The sequence below is a fragment of the Hemitrygon akajei genome, chromosome 22 (assembly GCF_048418815.1).
Source record: "Hemitrygon akajei chromosome 22, sHemAka1.3, whole genome shotgun sequence".
NCBI lineage: Eukaryota > Metazoa > Chordata > Chondrichthyes > Myliobatiformes > Dasyatidae > Hemitrygon > Hemitrygon akajei.
Genome location: NC_133145.1, coordinates 9,777,812 through 9,804,807, shown reverse-complemented (window position 1 = coordinate 9,804,807; position 26,996 = coordinate 9,777,812). Strand labels below are relative to the sequence as shown.

The window sequence follows — 26,996 nt, the reverse complement described above, 5'->3', positions numbered from 1 at the left end:
TCAAGAACCTATCAATCTCTACCTTAACTACACCCAATGATCTGGCCTCCGCAGTTGCATGTGGCAACAAATTCTACAAATTCACCCCCCTTTGGATAAAGAAATTTCTCTGCATCTCTGTTTTGAAAGGGCTCCCCTCTATCCTGAGGCTATGCCGCCTTGACCTACCACTTCTACTGGAAGCTCATTCCACACAGCTACCACTCTCTGAGTAAAGAAATTCCCCCTCTTGTTACCCTTAAACTTTTGCCCCCTAACTCTCAACTCATGGCCTCTTGTTTGAATCTCCCCTACTCTCAATGGAAAAAGCCTATCCATGTCAACTCTATCTATCCCCCTCATAATTTTAAATACCTCTATCAAGTCCCCCCTCAACCTTCTATGCTCCAAAGAATAAAGACCTAACTTGTTCAACCTTTCTCTGTAACTTAGGTGCTGAAACCCAGGTAACATTCTAGTAAATTTCCTCTGTACTCTCTCTATTTTGTTGACATCTTTCCTATAATTCAGTGACCAGAACTGTACACAATACTCCAAATTCGGCCTTACCAATGCCTTGTACAATTTTAACATTACATCCCAACTCCTATACTCAATGCTCTGATTTATAAAGGCCAACATACCAAAAGCTTTCTTCACCACCCTATCCACATGAGATTCCACCTTCAGGGAACGATGCACCTTTATTCCTAGATCACTCAGTTCTACTGCATTCTTCAATGCCCTACCATTTACCATGTATGTCCTATTTTAATTAGTCCTACCAAAATGTAGCACCTCACATTTATCAGCATTAAACTCTATCTGCCATCGTTCATCCCACTCTTCTAACTGGCCTAAATCTCTCTGAAAACTTTGAAAACCTTCTTCATTAACCACAACACCACCTATCTTAGTATCATCTGCATACTTACTAATCCAATTTACCACCCCATCATCCAGATCATTAATGTATATGACAAACAACATTGGACCCAGTACAGATCCCTGAGGCACACCACTAGTCACCGGCCTCCAACCCAACAAACAGTTATCCACCACTACTCTCTGGCATCTCCCATCCAGCCACTGTTGAATCCGTTTTACTACTTTAATATTAATACCTAATGATTGAATCTTCCTAACTAACCTTCCTAACCATGGGAAACATCCTTTCCACATCTACTTTGTCTAGGTCTTTCAGCATTCGAAAGATTTCAATGAAATCCACCCTCATTCTTCTGAAGTCCAGCAAGTACAGACCCAGAGCCATCAAATGTTTCTCATATGATAACCCTTTCATTCCTGGAATCATCTTTGTGAACCTTCTTTGGACCCTCTCCAATGCCAGCACATCTTTTCTAGGATGAGGAGCCCAAAACTGTTCACAATACTCAAGGTGAGGCCTCACCAGTGCCTTTAGTATGCGGAGCTTAGAGAAATAGAGAGCTATTGGTAATCTTAGGTAAGTACATGTAATTTCCAAGTAAGTACATGTTCAACACAGCATTGTAGGCTAAAGGCCCTGAATTGTGCTGTAGATTTTTCTATTTTTCTATAAGGCCTCAGCATCACATCCCTGCTCTTGTATTCAAGACCTCTTGAAATGCATGCCAATGTGGCATTTGCCTTCCTCACCAGCGACTCAACCTGCAAGTTAACCTTCAGGGTGTTCTACACAAGGATGAAGGGTTTTGAAATGCTGGTGTTGAAGTATATCAGCTCCTGCCTTAATGGGAACTTTGATCTGCTCCAATTCACCTACCGAAGCAACTGGTCTACAGCAGATGCTATCTCGTTGGCTCTTCCTACAACCATGAAGCATCTGGACAGCAAAGATGCATACATCAGAATGCTCTTTATTGATTACAACTCATCATTTAACGCCATCATCCCCTCAAAACTAATCAGTAGATTCCAAGACCTGCGACTCAATACCCCTCACAGTCCCAGCCATTCATTCCTCGTGTTCTCCTAATTTCCTTTTCCCTATGTTTCTCCTGCTCCCCTGTCTGTCTGTCTGTCCGTCCGTGTGTGTGTGTGTGTGTGTGTGTGTGTGTGTGTGTGTGTGTGTGTGTGTGTGTGTGTGTGTGTGTGTGTGTGTGTGTGTGTGTGTGTGTGTGTGTGTGTGTGTGTGTGTGTGTGTGTGTACGCGGTGGGCGTGACGTACCTTTTCAAGACGTACAAAAAAGCTGGATGAACTCAGCAGGTCGGGCAGCATCCGTTGACTGCTTCTTTCAACGGATGCTGCCCGACCTGCTGAGTTCATCCAGCTTTTCTGTACGTCTTGATTTGACCACAGCATCTGCAGTGTACTTTGTGTTTAGTGGCATTCTTCTTGTTCTCACGGGCTTCCTGATTGCGGTGCACCTGAACCTCATCTAACCTGCAGCATAAATACCCCGGCTTTCCATCCACTCATCGCCAGATCGTTGCTTCAGCCAGTGTGGTAGTTCATGTTCTAGGCCACTTAGAACTGTGTATTCTAAGTTTTGTTTCTGCGCTGTTGTTTGCCGGTGTTAACTCTGTCTCTCCGGGTTAATAGGAGCATCGCATGCCGCCTGCCTTCCCGTTCATCCTCCTGCCTGCTGTTCTCCTCCAGCCACACTCACACCCTGGTCTGCATCCCTGCTCTGCCTCGTCCCACCACCCACCTACACTCTCTGCTGGCTCAGTGGTTAAACGCCACACTCTCATCGCAGCGACCCGGGTTCGATCCCCAGTCAAGCCTCGCTCATTCCTCTGTTTTCCTCTGCCTAATCCTCAATCCCCTGCCTTCCCTACATCCATTAATAAACACTCTTCAGACTACTCTACCCCCGTGTCAGTGTCCTGCGCTTGGGTTCACCCAGTCTTCGCAACAACCCCCTTGCCCCTTGTGCAATTGGATCCTGGAATTCCTCAGATGTAGACACCAGTCAGTTTGAATTGGCAAATGCATCTCCTCCACAATCTTCAGGACTGAAAAGGAAGTGCAAAGACACCAGAATAAAAAGGTGGAGGGAGGGGAAGGAGGATAACTAGAAGGTGATAGTTCTCAGTACAGAGACTTGCTAACTGATTCCACAGGAATAGGTGATAGGTTACAAGGGCATGTTCTTGGATTGGCAGGTTGGAAATTAACTGCTCCAATCTAAGAATATTTTCTTTAATGAACTTCACACCATATGACCATATAACAGTTACAGCTCAGAAACAGGCCGTGCCAAACGCTTACTCTCACCTAGTCCCACCTACCTGCACTCAGCCCATAACCCTCCATTCCTTTCCTGTCCATATGCCTATCTGATTTTTTTTTAAATGACAATATCGAACCTGCCTCTACCACTTCTACTGGAAGCTTGGTCCACACAGCTACCACTCTCAGAGTAAAGAAGTTCCCCCTCATGTTACCCCTAAACTTTTGCCCCTAACTCTAACCTCTTGTTTGAATCTCCCCTACTCTCAGTGGAAGAAGCCTATCCACGTCAACTCTGTCTATCCCCCTCATAATTTTAAATACCTCTATCAAGTCCCCCCTCAACCTTCTATGCTCTAAAGAATAAAGACCTAACTTGTTCAACCTTTCTCTGTAACTTAGGTGCTGAAACCCAGGTAACATTCTAGTAAATTTCCTCTGTACTCTCTCTATTTTGTTTACATCCTTCCTATAATTTGGTGACCAGAACTGTACACAATACTCCAAATTTGACCTCACCAATGCCTTGTACAATTTTAACATTACATCCCAACTCCTATACTCACCACCCTATCCACATGAGATTCCACCTTCAGGGAACTATGCACCATTATTCCTAGATCACTCTGTACTACTGCATTCTTCAATGCCCTTCTTGTAGGTCCTATTTTGATTATTCCTACCAAAATGTAGCACCTCACACTTAACAGTATTAAACTCCATCTGTCATCTTTCAGCCCACTCTTCTAACTGGTCGGAATCTCTCTGCAAGCTTTAAAAACCTACTTCATTATCCACAATGCCACCTATCTTAGTATCATCTGCATACTTACTAATCCAATTTACCACCCCATCATCCAGATCATTAATGTATATGACAAACAACATTGGACCCAGTACAGATCCCTGAGGCACACCACTAGTCACCGGCCACCAACCTGACAAACAGTTATCCACCACTACTCTCTGGCATCTCCCATCCAGCCACTGTTGAATCCATTTTACTACTTCAATATTAATACCTAATGATTGAACCTTCCTAACTAACCTTCCATGTGGAACCTTGTCAAAGGCCTTATTGAAGTCTGTATAGACAACATCCACTGCTTTACCCTTGTCAACATTCCTAATAACCTCTTCAAAAAATTCAGTAAGTTTTGTTGAACATGACCTTCCACACATAAATCCATGTCTGTATGTTCACACAGGTCATAGAGTCGTCGAGCATGAAAACAGCCCCTTTGGCTACCAAGTCCACATTGGCTATCAAACACGTATGTACATTAACTTGACACCAACCACATATTATTTTATTCACACCACCTTCAACTCTCCCCAGATTCTACCACTCACCTACACACTCGGACCAATTTACAGGACCCATTAACCTAGCAGCTCCCACATCGTTGGTGTGTGGTGGGAAGCCTGTGCCATCACAGGGCAAATATGCAATGTCCATACAGATGACACCCGAGGTCGGGATTGAACTTTGGTTGCTGGTGGTGTGAGTGTCTAATTAAAACAAGTTAAAGTATCATACTGCAGTATTTAAGATCAGTGTGAACTGACAGGAAGGGGAGACAGAAGTTGTGAGCGAAGTAATTGTCTCTGAATATCATAATTAGCTCCCTCAGGAGAGCAACTACCAAGATAGAGATGCTACTGACTCTCACACAAGCAACAGTTAAATTTCTTAGAAATACTGCAGTTGATGGCTTGTAACTGGAGTAATTTCTCATTAATGTTCTGCAGGCAGTGTGCTTCGCTCACTGAGGAAGAACACCAAAAACTCGACAGCTATTTTCCAAACATTTTTAAATTTGCAAGAACCTTACTTGTATGATGAGCCAAATGTTTGATTTAACCTTGGTGCTCTGTGCAGGCTTAGACCCTTCGTGGTATCTGGAGCATGTGGCAGTTTGGGACAAGCAGACAGATAATTTGTACTACTTCCTGGCTCAGGACTGGCTGTCTGTTGAGAATGAGAAGAATGAAGGGATGGTGGAGAAGGATGTGTTGGCAGCATGTAAGTACATATGAAGTCATATATTGTGTCAATCAAATTAACAGTATAAGAAAAAATGACACATGCATTGATATTGTGGTTTTCCAAACTTCTGGATGTCCCCAAGCATTTCATAGCTTATGAAGTACTCTTAGAAATGTGATCATTGTTCTAAAGAGGAAAAACAGTACCTGTATACAGTGAGATCAGTGATAAGGACTAGATAAGTCATTTGTTGGTACTGTAGGTAATCGGACAGATATTGACCAGAATATAGAAACATAGAAAACCTACAGCATAATACAGGCCCTACGGCCCACAAAGTTGTGCCGAACATGTCCCAACCTTAGAAATTACTAGGCTTACATATAGCCCTCTATTTTACTAAGCTCCATGTACCTTCTAAAAGCCTCTTAAAAGACCCTATCATATCTGCCTCCACCACCATTGCCAGAAGTCCATTCCATGCACTCACCACTCTCTGAGTAAAAAACTTACCCCGACATCTCCTCTGCACCTGCTGCCCAGCACCTTAAACCTGTGTCCTCTTGTGGCAAACATTTCAGCCCTGGGAAAAAGCCTCTGACTATCCACATGATCAACACCTCTCATCATCTTATACACCTCTATCAGGTCACCTCTCATCCTCCTTCGCTCCAAGGAGAAAAGGCTGAGTTCACTCAACCTATTCTCATAAGGCATGCTCCCCAATCCAGGCAACATCCTTGTAAATCTCCTCTGCACCCTTTCTATGGCTTCCACATCCTTCCTGTAGTGAGGCAACCAGAATTGAGCACAGTGTTCTATGTGAGGTCTACCAGGGTCCTATATAGCTGCAACATTACTTCTCGCCTCCTAAATTCAATTCCACGATTGATGAAGGACAATACACCATATGCCTTCTTAACCACAGAGTCAACCTGCGCAGCTGCTTTGAGCATACTATGGACTCGGACCCCAAGATCCCTCTGATCCTCCACACTGCCAAGAGTCTTACCATTAATACTATATTCTGCCATCATATTTGACCTACCAAAATGAACCACCTCACACTTATCTGAGTTAAACTCCATCTGCCACTTCTCAGCCCAGTTTTGCATTGTATCAATGTCCCACTGTAAGCTCTGACATCCCTCCACACTACCCACAACATCTCCAACCTTTGTGTCATCAGCAAACTTACTAACCTATCCCTCCACTTCATCAGCCAGGTCATTTATAAACATCACGAAGGGTAAGGGTCCCATGACAGATCCTTGAGGCACCCCACTGGTGATGGACCTCCATGTAGAATATGACCCATCTACAACCACTCTTTGCCTTCTGTGGGCAAGCCAGTTCTGGATCCACAAAGCAATGTCCCCTTGGACCCCATGCTTTCATATTTTCTCAATAAGCCTTGCATGGGGTACCTTATCAAATGTCTTGCTGAAATCCATATACACTACATCTACTGCTCTTCCTTCATCAATGTGTTTAGTCACATCCTTAAAAAATTCAGTCAGGCTCGTAAGGCACGACCTGCCTTTTACAAAGCCTAACAAAGCTGACTATCCCTAATCATATTATACCTCTCCAAATGTTCATAAATCCTGCCTCTCAGGATCTTCTCCATCAGCTTACCAACCACTGAGGTAAGACTCACTGTCTATAATTTCCTGGGCTATCTCTACTCCCTTTCTTGAATAAAGGAACAACATCCGCAACTCTCCAATCCTCGGGAAACTCTCCCGTCCCATTGATGATGCAAAGATCATCGCCAGAAGCTCAGCAATCTCCTCTCTTGCCTCCCACAGTAGCCTGGGGTACATTTCATCCGGGCCTGGTGGCTTATCCAACTTGATGCTTTCCAAAAGCTCCAGCACATCCTCTTTCTTAATATCTACATGCTCAAGCTTTTCAGTCTGCTGCAAGTCATCACTACAATCACCAAGATCCTTTTCCATAGTGAATACTGAAGTAAAGTATTCATTAAGTACCTCTGCTATTTCCTCTGGTTCCATACACACTTTCCCACTGTCACATTTGATAGGTCCTATTCCTTCACGTCTTATCCTTTTGCTCTTCACATACTTGTAGAATGCCTTGAGGCTTTCCTTAATCCTGCCCGCCAAGGCCTTCTCATGGCCCCTTCTGTCTCTCCTAATTTCCTTCTTAAGCTCCTTCCTATTAGCCTTATAATCTTCTAGATCTCTAACATTACTTAGCTCTCTGAACCTTTTGTAAGCTTTTCTTCGTGACTAGATTTATTACAGACTTTGTACACCACAGTTCCAGTACCATACCATAAATTTCCTGTCTCATTGGAAGGTACCTATACAGACCTCTACACAAATATCCCCTGAATATTTGCAGTATTTCTTCTGTACTTTTCCCTGAGAACATCTGTTTCTAATTTAAACCTCCAATTTCATGCCTGATAGCCTCATAATTCCCCTTACTTCAATTAAATGCTTTTCTAACTTGTCTGTTCCTATCTTCCTCCAATGCTCTTGTAAAGAAGATAGAATTATGATCACTATCTCCAAAATGCTCTCCCACTGAGAGATCTGACACCTGGCCAGGTTCATTTCCCAATACCAGATCAAGTACATCCTCTCCTCTTGTAGGCTTATCTACATATTGTGTCAAGAAACCTTCCTGAACACACCTAACAAACTCCACCCCATCTAAACCCCTTGCTCTAGGGAGATGCCAATCGATATTTGGGAAATTAAAATCTCCCATCATGACAACTCTGTTATTATTACACCTTTCTAGGATCTGTTTCCTTATCTGCTCCTCGATATCCCCGTTACTATTGGGTGGTCTATAAAAAACACCCAGTAAAGTTATTGACCCCTTCCTGTTCCTAACCTCCACCCACAGAGACTCTGTAGACAATCCCTCCATGGCGTCCACCTTTTCTGCAGCAGTGCCACTATCTCTGATCAACAGTTCCACTCCCCCACCTCTTTTGCCTCCCTCCCTGTCCTTTCTGAAACATCTAAAACCCGGCACTTGAAGTAACCTTTCCTGTCCCTGAGCCATCCAAGTCTCTGTAATGGCCACCACATCATATCTCCAAGTACCGATTCATGCTCTAAGCTCATCCGCTTTGTTTGCAACACTCCTTGCATTAAAATAGACACATCTCAAGCCTTTGGTCTGAGCGCGTCCCTTCTCTATCACCTGCCTATCCTCCCTCTCACACTGTCTACAAGCTTTCTGTATTGTGAGCTAACCTCCTCTTCCCCAGTCTCTTCAGTTCGGTTCCCACTCCCCAATAATTCTAGTTTAAACTCTCCCCAGTAGCCTTAGCAAACCTCCCCACCAGGATATTGGTCCCCCGGGATTCAAGTGCAACCCGTCCTTTTTGTATAGGTCACACCTGCCCAATGTTAAGAGGAGCTCCATACTCCTTACATTAATGGCTAGAAGATCTATTTTGTTGAATTGGAAAGAAATTAAACCCCCTACCATATTTCATTGGTTTTCTCAAACTATGTTATGTCTAAATTTGGAAAAAATTAGAAGTGTCATATATGACCCTTCTATTAAATTTGAAAAGACTGGGAGGCCATTTATTCAATATTTTCACATGATGTAATTTGACCCTGTTCCAATCCTATTTGTTTTTCCGGTTTTGATTATATATATATGTTGAGAGGATTGGAGTTGGGGACACTGATGATTCTTTGTCTTTTTATAGATACTATAAACATCCCATTTTTTTCTTTCCCTTTTTTCCTTTTTTTTTTCTTTATTAGATAGTGGTTAGTTTGTTAGATTAGCTTTTCTTAGGGTAATATTTTTTTTTCTCTTTTTCTCTTTTCTGTTTTTTTCAACATGATATACCTAGTTTTTTTTTGTTTCGTTTATATGATAGTTGTATCATTCATGATTTGGGAAGACTTAACTATATTGTACTTATTGCTTGGGTATCCTTTTATGTTCATTTTAATTTTGTAATCCCAATAACTATGTATTAATCTTATCATGTTGATATTAATAAAAAGATTGAAAAAGAAAGAAAGAAGCTCTCTTTAAAAATCTTTTTTTTTCTTAGGCAGCCCCACCCATTCTTGCTTCCACTCCCACTCTTATTGATGAGGTTCATGTGGGACCCACAGACACTACTCTATACATAGTGGTTAAGGCATTCATCTAGTGATCTGAAGGTCGCTAGTTCGAGCCTTGGCTGAGGCTGCGTGTGTTCTTGAGCAAGGCACTTCACCACACATCACTCCCATTCTTATTGATGAGGCTCATGTGGGACCCACAGGCACTACTCTAGACATAGGGGAGTATCTGGTGGGTAAGTTAGGAGCTGGCTGGTGCCCTCCTTCTGCCATTTACACTGGGTTTCTGTGTGAACTGTATTGGATTGATTGTGAGAATATGGCAAATGCACATACGTGTGCCTGCCGATTGATCACATGATGAGTTGACTGGGTCTCCTATGTGCGGAAAGCCCCTGTCATTGCGTGGGTTTTCAAGTGTGTATGTTTTTCATCTGGGCGGACCTGCTTCATTGCTCCTGCACTGAAGTTGCCCAGTGTGTACAGGGGCTAAGATGACTCACAAACTACTCCATTGTCGTTCTTGCTCTGTGGATACCTAACATGATATTCCTGATGCCTGGACTCCAGGTTCCCAGTGCTGTCCCCAATGATCCTTCTGCACATTTCCCAGGTGTTAGTGGGCATGTTTCAATTTCCATTTCCAAGAGGGCTTTGAGAATCTATTTCTCGATCTACCTTCTGCAGGAACTAGAACAGGCTGTCTGTTTTCAGCATCTAGTGTTGTTGGGCATGTGGATGAAACAGAGCCAACTGACTATAGATAGGAAACATGAGGAAATCTGCAGATGCTGGAAATTCAAACAACAACACACACAAAATGCTGGTGGAACACAGCAGGCCAGGCAGCATCTATAGGGAGAAGCACTGTCGACGTTTCGGGCCGAGACCCTTCGTCAGGACTAACCAAAAGGAAAGATAGTAAGAGATTTGAAAGTAGTGGGGGGAGGGGGAAATGTGAAATTGTAGGAGAAGACCGGAGGGGGTGGGATGAAGCTAAGAGCTGGAAAGGTGATTGGCAAAAGTGATACAGAGTTGGAGAAGGGAAAGGATCATGGGACGGGAGGCCTCAGGAGAAAGAAAGGAGGGGGGGAGCACCAGAGGGAGATGGAGAACAGGCAAACAACTAAGTATGTCAGGGATGGGGTAAGAAGGGGAGGAGGGGCATTAACGGAAGTTAGAGAAGTCAATGTTCATGCCATCAGGTTGGAGGCTACCCAGTACCCCATCCCCGACATTCTCTTTGCTGTGAGGAACCAGTTGGTAGTAACTTGGAGCTCATCCTCTGAATGTGCACAGTTCGAATGTCATTGTTGTACTGCAACTCAACTGTTGAGGTTGGGGTGTTCTGAAATAGAGAGGATGTAGGGTGAACAGTTTCCCATTGGTTTTGAGAATTAGCTCCATTCCTGCAGGAAATGCATTAAAGGTGAGATGCAGCAATGACTAAGTGCCAGGACAGTTGGTGACACGTTCTCACTGAGATTAGCTCTGTCAGTTAGCATCATGACTTGCATGCTGTAGTAAAACAAGCAAAAGACGGGGACAAATTTTTGCATGTACAAAAACTGGATGAACTCAACAGGTTGGGCAGCATCCGTTGAAATAAACAGATGCTGCCCGACCTGCTGAGTTTATCCAGCTTTTGTACGTGTTGATTTGACCACAGCATCTGCAGTGTACTTTGTGTTGACAAATTTTTGCAGACTGCTGAGTTTAAGGATCTTGCTCCACTCCCATGCAGGTGATGAAGTTAAAGGCTGTGGTTGTATCAAAAGGTCACGTTTAGTGGTTGATGCTATTTCTTCTAAATAGATAGAATCCATACTAATATTTAGGGAGCTGTTCTTTGTTTATGGGCGGAGATGGTTGAGGAGAAGGACTTTCACCATGGCAGACACATGAAGACCACAGTAGATATCAAAGCCATATTTATCTCCTTCCTTGAAGGTGATCATGATTACTACATTAGTAAGTTTGGATATGGCCAAAGTGTGGAGAGAGAGAGAGACTGAAGTGGGTCGGTAGTTCACAGACTTTAATGTGAATAGGATTTTAAGAGAAAAGAGCACAATAAACGCTAGGAGGCCAAACAGAGCCATTAACTAAAACTCTCAAACAGAAAACTAGATGCCAATACTGTGGCTGAACAGAATTTCTAAATTAATAACAAATACCGCTAGTCTTTAGCGCTTTAGCGACAGTCGACTCAATAGTCCACTTTCTGAGGCAAGGCAAAATGCAAGGAGGCAGCATAATGTTGCTGTGCTTTGCTCAAATCTCGACAAGCGCTACAATGAAAAGAAAGGAGTTAAATACAGCTATAATGAAATAATAAGCTGACACATGCATATTCATGAGTGCAATTTCCAAATCTGTTGCGCTGCCGAATCCAAGGTTGTGACAGGGGAACCTTCCCTAGGCGCAGCTTCTGAGGCGGCACAGGAAGTCCCGGATGAGCAACTTGTCCAAGATGTCCTTCACCAGGATCTAAGAATGTTCTTTAGGACCATATCCACCCCAATCCACAAGGTACAGGACTTTACCACTTACCCCTGAGATGTCAGGAGGCGCTGCACAGTATATACCAGGGAAACGTCTACCAAGTGTGGAGGAGGGGGAGGTGGGGTGACTGGGGCCAGGGGAGAGGTAGTAACTGGCCTGTGCTGGGAAATGTAGAATACTGGATGGATCTTCAGTGGTGTTGGTAGATGCAATCTATACGAGACCTTGTTGACAGCCTTTTCCACTACAAATGGTCCTACATAGTGTAGAGCCAATTTCCGGCTCTCGACTTCCAGGGGAGGATCCCTCGATGCCAACCAGACCTCCTGTCCAGGCTCGAAAGGCCTCACCTGTTAACGGAACAACCGATCAGTGTACTGGGAATGTTGTTTCTAGGCACGCAGCAGAGAAGCCCTGGCCCATCACCAGGTGTGCTTGTAGCGCTGGATCAGCTGCTCAGCAGCAGGAACTCCCATGTTAGTCCCCTGGTCAGGGAAGAACGGTGGCTGGAATCCTCTGGCAGTTAAAGGGGGGGCTTACCTGTGGAGGATAACTGGAGGTTATTGTGGCCGATCTTTGCCCATACCAATTGGGAGCTCCAGCGCATGTGGTTGGAAGAGGCAAGGCAGCACAGGGTTGTCTCCATCTCCTGGTTCACTCTCTCCATTTGGCCATGGGATTGGGGGTGGAAACCAGATGAGAGGCTGACTGTGGCTCTTACAAGAGAGCAGAAAGCCCTCCAGAAAAGATAAGTAAAATGTGGTCCACGATCAGACACTATGTCTTAAGGGAAGCCATGAAGCCTAAACAAATTTTGAACCATGAGTGTGGCAGTCTCAATAGCCGATGGGAGCTTAGCAAGTGCAATGAAGTGGGCAGCCTTAGAAATTCAATCCACAATGACCAAAGTGGTAGTATTTTCATTAGATGGGGACAGACCAGTGATGAAATCTACCGAGAGGTGGGACCAGGGACGGTGGGGTACAGGCATGGACATAGCAAACCCTCAGGATGCTGGTGTGACATCCTGTTCTGAATGCAGGTGTGGCAGGCAGATACAAGTCGTGCATATCCTTGGACATAGATGGTCACCAAAATTGTCTCTTTGCAAATTGTTTGGTCCATTGAATTCCCGGATGGCAGCCAGACGTAAGGAGTGACACTATTCCAACACTTTGGAACACACCGCAACAAAGACAAACTGCTGGTTGGGAGGTCCCCCACCAGGGCCTGGGTCTAACTGTTGGGCAGCCCTCACCTCCGCCTCTATTCCCCAGATCACTGGAGCAGCGTTCCATGAGTGAGGAAGGATTAACATTGTCCTCAAATCCGTTGAACTGCGAGGAGAGAGTGTTGGTCTTGGTATTCTGGCTGCCGGGGTGATAGGTGAGGATGAAATTAAACCAGATTAATCAGATCATCCAGACTATCCTGTTCATCGTGGACAGCAATCTATTGCTGGACTCCTGCATTCAGTCCATGCTGGAAGGCAGTGATGAGAGATCTCTCATTCCATCCTGTATCTACTGCAAGTGTGTGGAATTTGACCGCATAGGCTCTCATCGCACCTCTGCCTTGGTGCAAGTCCAGGATTCAGTGGACAGCCTCCTGATCACGTACTGGAAGGTCAAAAAGCCTTCTTAGCTCTGCCACGAAATGCCTGAATGACTGGGCTGTGGGAATCATTTTTTGTCGTAAAGCGTTGAACAGGCTAAGTGGCGGTCCATCTGGAAGATTAAGCACGTATGCCAGTTTTCGTGCATCATCACCAAAATGACCAGGCTGGGCTTGGAATGTCAGCTCACATTGGGTAGTAAAATTCCAGCAACAATCGAGATCACTAGAGTGTCCAAAGTGGGAGTCAGTTCTGAACTGGGCATGGGAGTGAGTTCTGAACTGGGCATGGGAGTGGGAGCAGTAGTGGTAGAGGTTGTCAGGGCAGCAGAAAAGGAGGTGCTGGGGGTGCGGCTGAGGCAACCAAAGGCTACTGAGTTGCGTTGGCAAGACCATTAATAGCAGTCAGCTGATCCAGGCTCTCCACAGTGAGGTTCGAGGACGGTGGCTGTGAGAGTAGAAGATGCAGACACCTGACTTCAATTGTCTCTGGTGAGCTGCTGAAGAGTTGCCGTCAGAGATGATACCTGTTCCTCTAGATGAGACAGAGCTTGTTGGCTCAAAGTTATCTGCCTCATTGCTTCAGTAACTTCATCCAGAATAGATTCAATTGCCTGCAGCTTGATCCCGACCTGATCAGTGAATCTCAATCCCAAGATCAGCTGCCCTCTCACTGCTGGGTCCATCTTTGTGTCGTTGAGACTTGCTGTCAGTACGTTCAGATGTGGCCCAAGTGCAGAGAGAGAGGCACTGAAGTGAGTCGATAATTCCAGACTTCAATACAAACAGTTTTTAAGGGGAAAAAAAACAATAAATGCTAGGCCAAACAGGGCCATTAACTAAAACTCTCAAATGGAAATCTCTATGCCATCACCACAGATGAAAGAAATTTCTAAATATAAAACGAATAGTACTAGTCTCAGCGTCAGTTGACGTGATAGTCCACTTTCTCAGGCAAGGCCGAAGGCAAGCAGGCAGCGTAATGTTGCTGTAGTTTGTTCAAGTCTCAACAAGTGCTACAACGAAAAGAAAGAAGTTAAATACCAGCATAATGAAATAATAATTAGCTGATGTGCATATTTACGAGTCAAATTGCTAAATCTGCTGCTCAGCCATAGAACCATAGAACATTACAGCACAGAAACAGGCCCTTCGGCCCTTCTTGGCTGTGCTGAACCATTTTTCTGCCTAGTCACACTGACCTGCACCTAGACCATATCCCTCCATACTCCTCTCATCCGTGTACCTGTCGAAGTTTTTCTTAAATATTAAAAGTGAGCCCGCATTCACCACTTCATCTGGCAGCTCATTCCACACTCCCACCACTCTCTGTGTGAAGAAGCCCCCCCTAATTTTCCCTTTAAACTTTTCCCCCTTCACCCTTAACCCATGTCCTCTGTTTTTTTTCTCCCCTAGCCTCAGTGGAAAAAGCCTGCTTGCATTCAAGCCAAGTCTGTGGTTGTGACATACCATGTCCCCAACATATTTTTCCCAGGTGTGGATAATAAAATTCTGGATTTGTAGCTGAAGTTCCTTACCATTGACTTCAGCAGGGATACCATCTGCTCCCAAGGCATATGACTTTTTCAGCTGCTTGTCAATCAGGAATGACAGCAAGGCCAGACTGAATAGATTGCTCTGGAAGGTAATCAAGGGCAACTTTGCATCCGAGAAAGCTTTTGATATTCTTTCCAGTTGGAGCTCGTGGCTTCTCTGATTTTGATGTTTACCCATCTCTCCTGCTTCTCAGTGGAATGGGATCTTTAACTCCATGGTTTGGGGTGGCACGAATTGTAGGTGTTTAGCCCATAGGTGGCCTTGAAGAATTTTCATTGTTAGACTTAAAGCACTCTTTTTACCCACCATCTATTCTTTAGTTTGTAGCTTTTTTGCTGGACTTCATCCTTCAGGTGTCCACTGAGCTGCTTCTTTTACCTTGGGACATGGTCACCAGTGTGTGTGTAATAACATCCATGCAACAGAATCTGGTTTGTAGTTGCATTTAAAATACTACATTTAAAATGCCTGAGGAAGTGGAGGGGTGCAGATTAATGTCCAACTTTTGCACGTCAGTGAACTTCCACAGGAAAAATAATGTCAGTCATCATAAGGTCAGATCAACTACCTCTATTGCAAAATACTGGCAACACACACAAAATGCTGGAGGAACTCAGCAGGCCAGGCAGCATCTACGGAAAGCAGTACAGTCAATGTTTCGGGCCAAGACCCTTCAAAGAACTGAACAAAAAAAAGATGAGGAGTAGAGTTAAAAGGTGGGGGGAAGGAGGGAGAAACACAAGGGGATAGGTGAAACCAGGAGAGGGAAGGGTGAAATAAAGAACTGGGAAGTTGACTGGTGAAAGAGATACAGGGCTGAAGAAAGGGAGTCTGATAGGAGAGGATAGAAGGCCATGGAAGAAAGAAAAGGGGGGGGGGAGGATTGCCAGGGGGAGGTGATGGGTAAGCACGGAGATAAGGTGAGAGAAGGAAAAGGGGATGAGGAATGGTGAAGGGGGGTGTGGGGGGGACATTACCAGAAGTTTGAGAAATCAATGTTCATGCCATCAAGTTGGAGGCTACCCAAACAGAATATAAGCTGTCATTCCTTCAACCTAAGTGTGGCTTCATCACATAATGGGAATGGGAAGTGGAATTAAAATGGGTGATCACTGGGAGATCCTGTTTGTTCTGGCAGACAGAGCATAGATTCTTGGCGAAGCAGTCTCCCAATCTATGTTGGGTCTCACTGATATACAGGAGGCCACACCAGGAGCACCAGATATAGTAAATGACCCCAAGAGACTCACAGATGAAGTGTTACCTCGCCTGCAAGGACTGTTTAGGGCCCTGAATGGGAGTGAGGGAGGAGGTGTAGGGGCAGGTGTAGCACTTATTCTGCTTGCAAGGATAAATGCTAGGAGGGAGATAAGTGGGGAGGGAGAACCAACATGTAGTTGTTCCACGTAGTCAACAAACAGGCAGGCATAGTTGGGGCCCATGTGAGTGCCCATGGCTACCTCTTTTGTTTTGAAGAAAGTGGGAGGAGCCAAAGGAGAAATTATTAAGAGTGAGGACAAGTTCCGCTAGGTGGAGGAAAGTGGTGGTGGAGGGGAACTGGTTGGGCCTGGTGTGCAGAAAGAAACAGAGAGCTTTGAGGCCTTCCTGGTGGGGGATGGAGGTGTATAGGGACTGTAGATCCATAGTTGAAAATAAGATGATGGGGCCAGGGAACCTGAAATCATTGAAAAGATCAAGAGTGTGTGAGATGTCATGGATGTAGGTGGGAAGGGACTGAACCGGGGGGATAAAACAGAGTTGAAGTATGCAGATGTGAGTTCAGTTGGGCAGGAACAAACTGAAACAATGGGTCTACCTGGACAAGCAGGTTTGTGAATCTTGGGTAGGAAATAGAAATGGGAGTTGCGGGTGAGGGAACTATAAGGTTGGTGTCAGTGGATGGGAAGTCACCAGAGCTAATAAGGTTAATGATGGTGTGGGAGACAATGGTCTGGTGCTTCTTAATGGGGTCCTGTTCAAGGGGTAAGTAAGAGGGAGTACCTGAAAGTTGTCGCTGTGCCTCAGCAAGGTAGAAATCAATTCGCCAAACTACTATGGCACCTACTTTATCTGCAGGTTTGGTGGTGAGGTTAAGATTGGTGTGGAGAGCAGAGCATTCGGAAAGAGTGAGGGTGGAATAGGAGAGAGGAGTGGTGAAGTCAAGACGGTTGATGTCCCGTCGGCAGTTGGCAATGAAGAGGTCCAGACCAGGCAGAAGACCAGGGTGGGGTGTCCAGGAAGAAGGAAGGTTTTAAGACAGGAGAAAGGATCATCAGTGTGGGGTGGAGAGCCCTTGCCAAAGTAGGCACAGAGACAGAGGTGGCAGAAGAAGAGCTTAGTGTTAAGGCAGGCGCAGAGCTCACGGAGGTGTGGGTGTAGGTGGACAAAGGTGAGGCCCTTCCTGAGGACAGATCATTCTGCCTCAGAGAGGGGAAGTTTGAAGAGGATAGTGAAGACTTGGCATGATGAGAGCTGGAATCAGAGGGGAGAAGGGGGTTGGTTGTATCTGAGGGAAAGGGAAGTTTGGGCTGTTCAGGGATGGTGGGTGAGAGGAAGGTGGAGTCTCCGAGGGCCCAAGAGCTGGCAGTGGGACCTGAGAGAGACAGGATTGTAGAGTGGTGGTGGGGGAAGGGGAGACAGGGTTTCAAGCAGCAGTGTGTGAAGACCTGGCTTGGAGGTCAAGGCTGGAGTCAAAGTTGGGAATTACGCTGTCAGCACTTTGGAAGTGTCTGAGATCATTGGAACCTGCATTGATGGTCATGGAGTCCAGGTTTTGAACCTGCTCTGGGTCGTTAGAGCCATTGAGGTCAGTAGCAGGGATTATGATCTGGAGACCTCCGGGACTGTGGCGTTGGAGTCAGCAGGTTCTGTGGTCTGTAGACGGCTGATCTTCCGATCATTGCAGGTGGTGAGAAAGCATGATTGAAAGCATGGAAATGGGTGATCTTCCGATCTTCTTGTTTGCAAAATACTTCATCACCTGATGCACCCTAGGGAGAGCACAATGAGGATAGGGTAGGGGCAGCTCCTTTATTTCAGGCTGTTGGTCAGCTTCCAGTGTTTTTGAGGGAGCCCGTTCTCTCTGCAGATAGTCTCCTGTACTCGCCGCTTTCAAAAACCTTATTTCAAAATGGGCTGGTGGTGACAAATTCTTCTCTTGTCCTCTCATTACGTCCACTTGAGTTGAATAGTCTCCTCATTCCTCCAGAACTCCTTCATTCCGGAAATTCCATGGCCTTTCCTGGAATCCTGGAGCACCAATTGCTTATTCCATTAGTTTGGGACCTTTGCTCTCATGAGCAATAAGAGATTCATTGTAGTGGAGTGTTTGGCTGATATCAGAAAGCTGAGGGTTTTGCTCTTGAAAAGGCAGAAGCACTAACCTTGATTACAGAAGTGCCTTTCTGCTAGAGGTATAACTTCATGGAGATGTTAAATTGGGGTCCTTTTTGTTCCGTCATGTGAGCTTAAAGATCTCATGATTGTATTTGAAGAAGAAAGTTTTCCCTGGGATCCTGTACAATGCTTATCCCTCATAAACTCACTAAGAGCAGATTAATTGAATGTTTATTTCACCAGTGTTTGTGTGTTAACTAGGTGGCAGCTTTGACCATAATGTGCTTCAGCAGGAGATCAAAGGCTGAGTACTGGATGCAGGCAAAATGGGTGATGCTGACTCACATTACCTGCTGCTTTGTCACCAGGCCCCCAGGAGCTGCGTCGTTTTTCCCGCATCTTTACTTCACAGCTAAAGCGAGGTATGTCAGAGAAGCACATCTGGCTCTCGGTGTGGGATCGTCTGCCACGGAGTCATTTCACTCGAGTCCAGCGAGTCACCTGCTGCACTCTCCTCATATACTTGTTCTTTACTGTGGGGGCAGTGTGGTATGGAGCTGTCGGAATCAAAAGCAAGAGGTTTGTACCCGGTCAAAATTCCTTCTTGTACCCCTTCTTGTAACTGAGTCAGTGGCCCATGATCCAGGTCAATGAGTTGTTGTAGGGGTCAAGGATTCATCTTCCTGTGATCTGCTTTCTGATGTGTGGATAGATAATAATGTGCTGACCCTCTTGAGTGTCATGTCCAGAACATTACCTTGCTGTTGGCTCAGTGGAGCAGGGTAGGAACAAAACCAACTGCTGCAGGAAACCCTCTCTAACAGTGGAAAACAATAAAATTTGTTGTTACGTTGAGAAACATACTTAACTGATTTTGTCTTGTAAACAGCCTCCCAGTGGCGTACCTGGCCACTGTCACAGGTGAGACGGTGGCAGTTGGCATTGTCCTGGCTGGCGTGGTGTTCCCAGTCCACCTCCTCTTCACTTTCCTTTTCAGGAGAACACGTAGCAAGGTGAGGTTGGTGTTATATATCTGCTGTCTGAGACCATGGGTGGAAGCAGTTAGTTCCCATTTTTGCCATTGTTTCTTTAACATAATATTTATTCCATCACAAACAAATGTTTGCTTTTTGTTTCATATTCTCTTCACTTTTCTGTTAGCTCAGAGGTTGTGAACTAAGACACTGAGTTTTGCATCCCCTCCTTCATGTTGGGATGGTGTTCGAGTTGGTCTATAATGTTGGGGTTTGTATTGTGTGGTGCTATGCTTGGCCTTACTCCAGTGATACAGAGGGAGCAGGCAGGCTACTCATGGTATCACAACTCAGTTATTGAAGAATATAGCTTCCAATGATGACATTGTCACTCTATCTCAGGTCACTGTGGATAACCTTGAACCCTCCACCAAAGAGACGCAGTCCGTGGAAATGGATGTGTACTTAGACCACTCTGAGCTTGGCGGCTCCTCCTTTCTGTCCATCCCCAGGGGAAAGGACTCCATTCTGGATGGAAGCTCAGACAGTTGTGTAAGTGTGAAGTTGCTGTGGCTAAGATGGTCTGTGAAGAGAAACTCACATAAAAAACAGCGGATATCTTGTGGTGAGTTACAGGCTGGTTAATGAACTAATGGAATCTCCTCAGTAACTCTGTATCTTTGTGTCGGGCAGGAATCCCTTGGCAGTGAACAGACAGAACCTGGTTTTGGATTTGCTCCGAAGCGGTTCAATGAGAGGTGAAGATGCTTTGCTTTCTTCAAAAACCACCTCATGGTAGAGTAGGTGCTTTGCTTTTGACACCAGCATAAAACCCCAGAGCTGACCCGTTCTGAGCTGAGTCAGCACTTGAGAAAACCACAGTCCTGCTTGAGTGTCCCTGGTCTAAGTAGTGGCAGTCTAGTTGTCCCTGCATTAGATGGCTAATGGGTTATTTCTGAGCACATACTGGCTGAGGACATTGCAGCGGCAGTGTGGGTGAGTAATTGAATCACACTTGATTCACATCTCATGCATGGAAGACAGTCACAGTAAGTTAATCACAGGTGATGAGTCCAAATGTATGTCAGCAAAGATGCTTGACTTTGGAAAAAATGGCTTATGGCTAGAGTGTATGACAAAATAGAACAACATTTATCCATCTGTCATAGCTGTCCTGCCCCAGTTCTCTACAAAACAGTACACCTTTCCTTTAGTTACATCCCTTGGGTCTAGATTGAATATCATTTTTTGGACCAATCTGTGCATCCATTTGATACAAATGGGATAAAATCCTCTTCAAGTCTTTAAGCACTAAGTTTCTTGTGAGATGAGCTTGGAGTCTTGACTGATTTCAATGGGATTACTCAAACACTGAGCTATCTATTAATGAATATTTGTCCAACTGATATAGTTAGTCCAAGTGGTTGTTGGGTGAACCATCTGCTCTGTGGTTTGAGCTGAGGGATGTTGGAACGAGTGTATGGTTGCACTGCTGCTGTGGTTCAAGAGGGTGACAAAGAATGTCCCACTCTTCCAAGGACATTTGATGGAGGATGAGAGGTGACCTGATATAGGTATATGAGATGATGCGAGGCATCGATCGCGTGGATAGTCAGAGGCTTTTTCCCAGAGCTGAAATGGCTAGCACGAGAAGGCACAGTTTTAAGATGCTTAGAATTAGGTACAGAGGAGATGTCAGGGGTAAGTTTTTTACACAGAGAGTGGTGAGTGTGTGGAATGGGCTGCCGGCGGTGGTGGTGAAGGCAGAAACGATAGGGTCTTTTAAGAGACTCCTGGATGGATACATGGAGCTTAGAAAAATAGAGGGCTATGGGTAAAGCCTAGGTAGTTCTAAGGTAGGGTCATGTTCGGCACAACTTTGTGGGCCGAAGGACCTGTATTGTGCTGTAGGTTCTCTGTGTTTCTATTTGGGCTAGGTGATAAATGTTGTCTATAATCAGATTCTTGAAAATGAATAAATTAAAAAAACTATATTATATCAAACTGCTCGAGGAACTCAGCAGGTCAAGCAGCACCTATGGAAAGGAATAAAGAGTTGATGTTTTGACCTTAGTCCTTTCATTAGGTCTGCCCTCCCAGCTATTCAGATGCTACCTGACCTGCTGAATTCCTCCAGCATTGTGTGGTGTGTGTGTTACTTTGGATTTACAGCATCTGCAGAATCTCTCGTGTAAATAAAATATATACCCTAAGGTTGAAGAAGATGCTGTAAACACCATTCAGAATTTAAGTGGGTTGTATCCCTCCTTAAAACTGGGAACTAACTCACTGTGTGAACTGTAGGCATGGTAGTGTAGCAGTTAGTACAGCACTTTACTGTGCCAGTGACATGGGCTCAATTCCCACTGTTGTCTACATGCCCCCACGTGGCTGTGTGGGTTTCCTCTGGGTGCTTCGGTTTCTTCCCACAGTCCAAAGACATACCAGTTGATGGATTAACTGGTCATTGCAAATAGGCAAGTGTTAAAATTGGGGTTTGCTGGGTGGTGTGGCTCAAAGGGCTGGAAGGGCTTATTCTGTGCTGTATCTTGATAAATAAACAAATAAATAAATACTGCTGCTTTAAGTGTTGTGTTCTCTCCTTCTTCAAACCTGTAGCCTCTTGAACAGTTGGCCATCATATGACTGTCTTTTCAATCTGCCCGACCTGTTGAACCATGACCCGTTGTTAAGTCGGAACAAAATTTTGAAGCGGAAGAAACCTTTGCAGAAACGAGGGGTTCTGCCCTGTTCATCCTCAGATGAGGATGCACTCTCCTTTTCCATCTCGGACTCCTACGACAGCAGGACTTTGAAGCACAGTCACCTTATGGCATCGGGTAAGAAGAAGAGAAAGTAATCTTCTTCAATAATTGGGAGTAGCCTCATTGGTGGATGGCACATAGTGTGCAGAAGGAGCATTGGAGATGACATTGATCATTCATTCATCAGCAGCACATGAAGGCCAGCATTCAAACCAACAAAGCAAAGGAGAATGAATGGCAACTGATAGAAGTATTTAAAGTTAGGAGAGGTATAAAGAAGGTGGTTGATAAACCTTTTCTCCTTTAGGCAATCTGAAACCTGGGAGCATAGGTTTAAGGTGAGAGGAGAAAGATTTAAAAAGGATCTGACAGACAACATTTTTATGTAGAAGGTGGTGAGCTTATGGAACAAGCTGACAGAGGAAGTGGTGATGCAGATACAATGGTATCATTAATGAAGGATTTCGGAAGGTACATAGAGGGGCAGGGCTTAGAGCAGGGGTTCCAACCTGGGGACTACAGATCACTTGGTTAATGGTAAGGGTTCATACCATTAAAAAATGGTGGGGAATCTCTAGTTTAGAAGGACTTGAGCTAAATACATGAAATTAGGAATAGTTTGTTGGGCACCATGGTTGGCATGGGCTGAAGGACCTGTATTTGTACTGTATTACTCTGAGAACGGACTTTGACATCAACATCCCACTCACCCAATCCACCTGTAGTAAAATCAGTAGCTTCCACATCAGCCTCATAAAGTCCTCAGAACTGGAGAGTATCTTTGATCCTGAGGCACTCTCTGAGGAAAAGGAGCCCTTAGCTTTGGATTTTCATCAGTAAACCTTCCTGTATCTTGTTCCTCCATTAATATGTTCTTTTAAATCATCCCATTTCTGGTCTCCTGCTCTACAATTTACTCCTTTGGTTTGGACTGAAAACACAATAGATGTTATGCCACATTAAGACTGCTATAAAATTTATGCTGTTGTCATATACCTCTTATGATAGAGAATTTTTTCTGGTAATACCTTCACTTCCCAATATACCAGTGAAGGCCCCATTCATAGCAGTATCAAAGTAAATTTGCCACTTCTTAGATCCTAAGCACAGTCAGCACATGGAACATGGACCATATGTCACATATATGGAGCACAGACGATAGAGCACAGATCATAGAACACATACACAGGGCACATGGGGCATAGACCATAGGTCACGTACATGGACAACCTCTGCACTCCCAGTTGTGAATCAGCCCTTGACGTCTTTCAATGTTGTTATGCCTGAGTTCCTGGTACTTACCTTGTGTTTTATTCCCAGAAGAAGATCTCATGAGAAGCATTGCAGAAGAGGCAAAATGTAATGACAGGCCATCAGACCAGGTGACCTCAGACAGTGGACGTTTCTCACCAAGGGTGGAGCAGGACCTTGTCTCTGAGAAGTGTGTTTAACTTATTGTCACCACTTTGATCAATTAAGCTGTAAAAGAGATAGAGACCATATTTCTTGGAGGTTGTAGAAGTTGCAAGTTATGTCAATACACCTGTTTTTTTAAATGTGAGGAAGTGGTTCCTATCCCAGAACTCGGTGGATTGCGTTCTAATTTGCTTTCTACAGTTTCACATTATATTTTCTGAAACTGGCCTGCACTTGTCTAGATTTAATATTTAATCCCCTAGTAGATTATTTGGTTTTCAGTGGAGTGGGAAGTGTCCGTACCATGCCATGGTGCATCAAACAAATAAATTACGGCAGATGATGGAAATCTGAAATAAAAATAGAAATGCAAGAGAACCTCAACCCTCTTCTAAATATGAGACTCCCTTTGTCTTCTTCATTTAAAATGGCCTATCATAAATGTAGTTACAGTTAATGCCAACATCAGAATGTTACTCAGTCTTTTAGTTTCCTCTGTTACCTTCTTATTTTTTGCCCTTGGCACCCCCTTTCTCTCTAACTGTAAACTTGTTCCATTTCTTTTTTTTTCCTTTTTACAATATTTTTATTCAGAAGAAAAAAAAGATTTACAGAGTACAACACATAGATGCATCTCAACATAACTTGTGTACAGTCGTATATTGTAATAAAATTGATCAAAATGTTATAGCATAACACATAAAGGTATACCACTCTGTAATCAAAAATTTAAAGATAGGTCATACATCATAAAAGAATTTTTTTATATATAAAAAAGTCAACCCCCTACCAACTACCAAAGAAAAAAGCTGATGGATGACAATGGATAATTAGAAAAAAAAAACATATTCACTTAAGAATAGAAGATAAAAATATACATAAAAGTCTGTGCACTGTTAAACTTTATAAATTGGAAAAGTAATTTAGGAAAGGTCCCCAAATATCATAAAAAGATTGTTTCGAATTTAAGACTGAGCAGCGGATCTTTTCTAAATTTAAATACGACATAATATCACGTAGCCATTGAAGATGTGTAGGAGGAGTAGACTCCTTCCATTTAAGCAAGATTGCTCTTCATGCTAAAAGAGAGGTAAAAACTAAAACCTGTAGGTTAGGAGTATTTAAAGTTATATCTTCATTTGCAATAATACCAAACAAGGCAGTAAGGGGATTTGGGTCAAATTGGACCCTAAAAAGTTGAGAGAAGGTATGAAATACTTCCCACCAAAACTTTTCAATTGTTCCATTTCTAACATTCTTAGTTTTGATGTAGTAACCTGATCCTCTGCAGTTCTCTCTCCACAGATGCTGCCAGACCTGCTTAATAGATGAAAATGAGAAAACCCGCAGATGCAGGAATGCTGACTATATCCATTTTTATTACAGAGTTATTTAGTACAGCTGAATGGTTCACTAAGTCCTTACAGACCTGCCAATTCAGTTTGTAATCAAAACTTCAGGAATCAGCTTTCACTCTTTGTGAAGATCTACCAAAAGCAGGCCTTCATTGGAATGTCCAGTCAGGTTCTTCCAAGTGCAAAAAAGATGCTCGCCATTGACAGGGATGAATTGGACTTTGAATTGTATTCTCTAATCAAGTTGTAGGCTCCAGTGAGACACTGGGATAATGCTGCTTGGAGATGTGACTGTCAAACAAAGGTTAAACTGTTTGTCTTTGGGACATAAATGATCCTATGGCACCTCAGAGTCCAGGGCAACTTTTTTTGCCATAGCCATGTCTCTCAGCAAATCAGCAGTTTACTTTAAAATGTAGAGTCATTAATGTAATAAATAATTCTAAAGAAATTAATCAACTGATAAAACCAGTCAGGAGGTTACAAGCACCCAAGTGTTAACTGCTAGCTGTGTACCTGGTGCTGCCTGTGTTCCCCGAAAGCAGCAGGATGAAGGAAGCAAACCTTGTGTTCCTTGCTGTTCTATTTTGATGAGGAATACCTGCTGCCGTCACTGAGATGTAGAGTGGCATTGGTGGTAGGCCAGTGGTAATATTGATAAGATCATGGGTAAGCAGTGTTTACTGATGTCGGTTTTCTTTTACCTTGCTGTAGCTGGGGGAGCTCTCTCAGTACCTGGACTGACCTTGGAGAGAAGAAGCCGTGTAAATCGTTCAGCTCATCTGGAAGAATAGCCAGCAGTTGCTTGACTCGTCTGGAGCCAACGCTCAAACCAGGCTCAGCCTTTTCCACTCGTATCGGTGAGGGAGTTTCCACCAATCCCAGTAGTCAGTTGTATAATTTTAGAGAATGTAGTACTTCAAGTAACAACTCCTCCTTGTAGCATTTACATACACACATAATTTAATATATTCCAGAAATTTTTACCTGGAGTTTCTTCCTCTAAAATACATTACATCTCAAACAAACAAATCTTCTTTCATTTCCTTTTCAAATTGTAGGAGTTCATTTCCTCTCACAGTTAGATTTTCATTTATCCATTTTTCAGCATGTACTGTACTGTAGGTCATTGCCAAGACTGGTATTTATTGCTCATTCCTAAATACATTTGAAATGGGGGTAGTGAACTCCCTCTTGATCTGGTGAGGGCCATTTGGTGGGAGGTGGGGTGGGGAAGTCCCAGGGTTTGGATAGTGAAAGAACTGTAATGCATTTCTTGGTCAGGATGTTGTGTGACTTGAAGTGGCGTTTCCATATTTTTGTTACCCTAGTCATTATGACACCCTGTGATGGTGGTGATCACAGGCTCGAGAAGTGCTGCCAACATAATCTTGACAGGTAACTGCAGTGCTGTTATGCAGATGTGCACACTGCAGGTGTAGTGCACCTGTGGTGAAGGGTATTGATGCTTAGATTGGTTGACGGGGTGCCAATCAAATGGGCTGCTTTGACCAGGATTGAATCAAGCTTCTTGCTTGTTCTTGGAGCTTTACCCATCCAGAACTGCGGAAGTTATTACATCACTCTGCTGAAATGCCTTCTAGGCCTTTCCTTGAGCCTGGTGTGCACGTCTTCAGCTTTTGGTATCTTCTGCCAAAGGGAGAGAGAAAAGAAAGAATATCTTTGATTAGGCTGGCTGCTTAACTGATGCAGCCCTAGGTCCTTTTCACAGCCTACAATATATTTCATCTAAGCCTTTCAAAGATGTATATAATTCCTGATCTTTCCTTAAACATCCTCTTGCTCTTGCGAACATACAAAACATTATTTTTATTTTGCATGTCCTCTTCATCCTCTTTACACTCCTGAGTTTGCCTTAAATATCACTACACTCCATATGCTCTACCAGGTATTCTGAAGATAGTAAAGATTAGCTTTATTTGTCACATGTATATTGAAATATACAGGCAAATGCATCGTTTTCCAACAAATCAAAAATCAGTGAAGATTGTGCTGGGCAGCCTACAACTATCACCGTGCCTCTGACGCAAACATAGCATGCCCACAACTTACTAATCCTAACCGTGTGCCTTTGGAATGTGGGAAGAAACCAGAGCACTGAGAGGACACCCGCCTGATCGTAGGGAAAACATACAAACTCCTTGTAGACAGCAGTGGGAATTGAAGCCCGATTGTACAACCGGTGCTGTAATAGCATTGCACTAACCGGAACACTACCATGCCCTGATAA

At 44.0% G+C, this 26,996-nt stretch overlaps 1 protein-coding gene across 1 annotated transcript in view; it reads left to right on the top strand.

The window, feature by feature from the left end:
* Positions 1-26,996, top strand: part of pkd1b (polycystic kidney disease 1b) — a 192,884-nt gene that overhangs the window by 108,450 nt on the left and 57,438 nt on the right. Inside the window, exons 22-29 of the mRNA XM_073026674.1 lie at positions 5,040-5,183; positions 18,604-18,814; positions 19,125-19,248; positions 19,612-19,761; positions 19,903-19,967; positions 21,829-22,049; positions 23,295-23,415; positions 25,460-25,605. Coding sequence (XP_072882775.1) covers positions 5,040-5,183; positions 18,604-18,814; positions 19,125-19,248; positions 19,612-19,761; positions 19,903-19,967; positions 21,829-22,049; positions 23,295-23,415; positions 25,460-25,605 — 1,182 coding nt within the window. The remainder of the gene's footprint in view (positions 1-5,039; positions 5,184-18,603; positions 18,815-19,124; positions 19,249-19,611; positions 19,762-19,902; positions 19,968-21,828; positions 22,050-23,294; positions 23,416-25,459; positions 25,606-26,996) is intronic.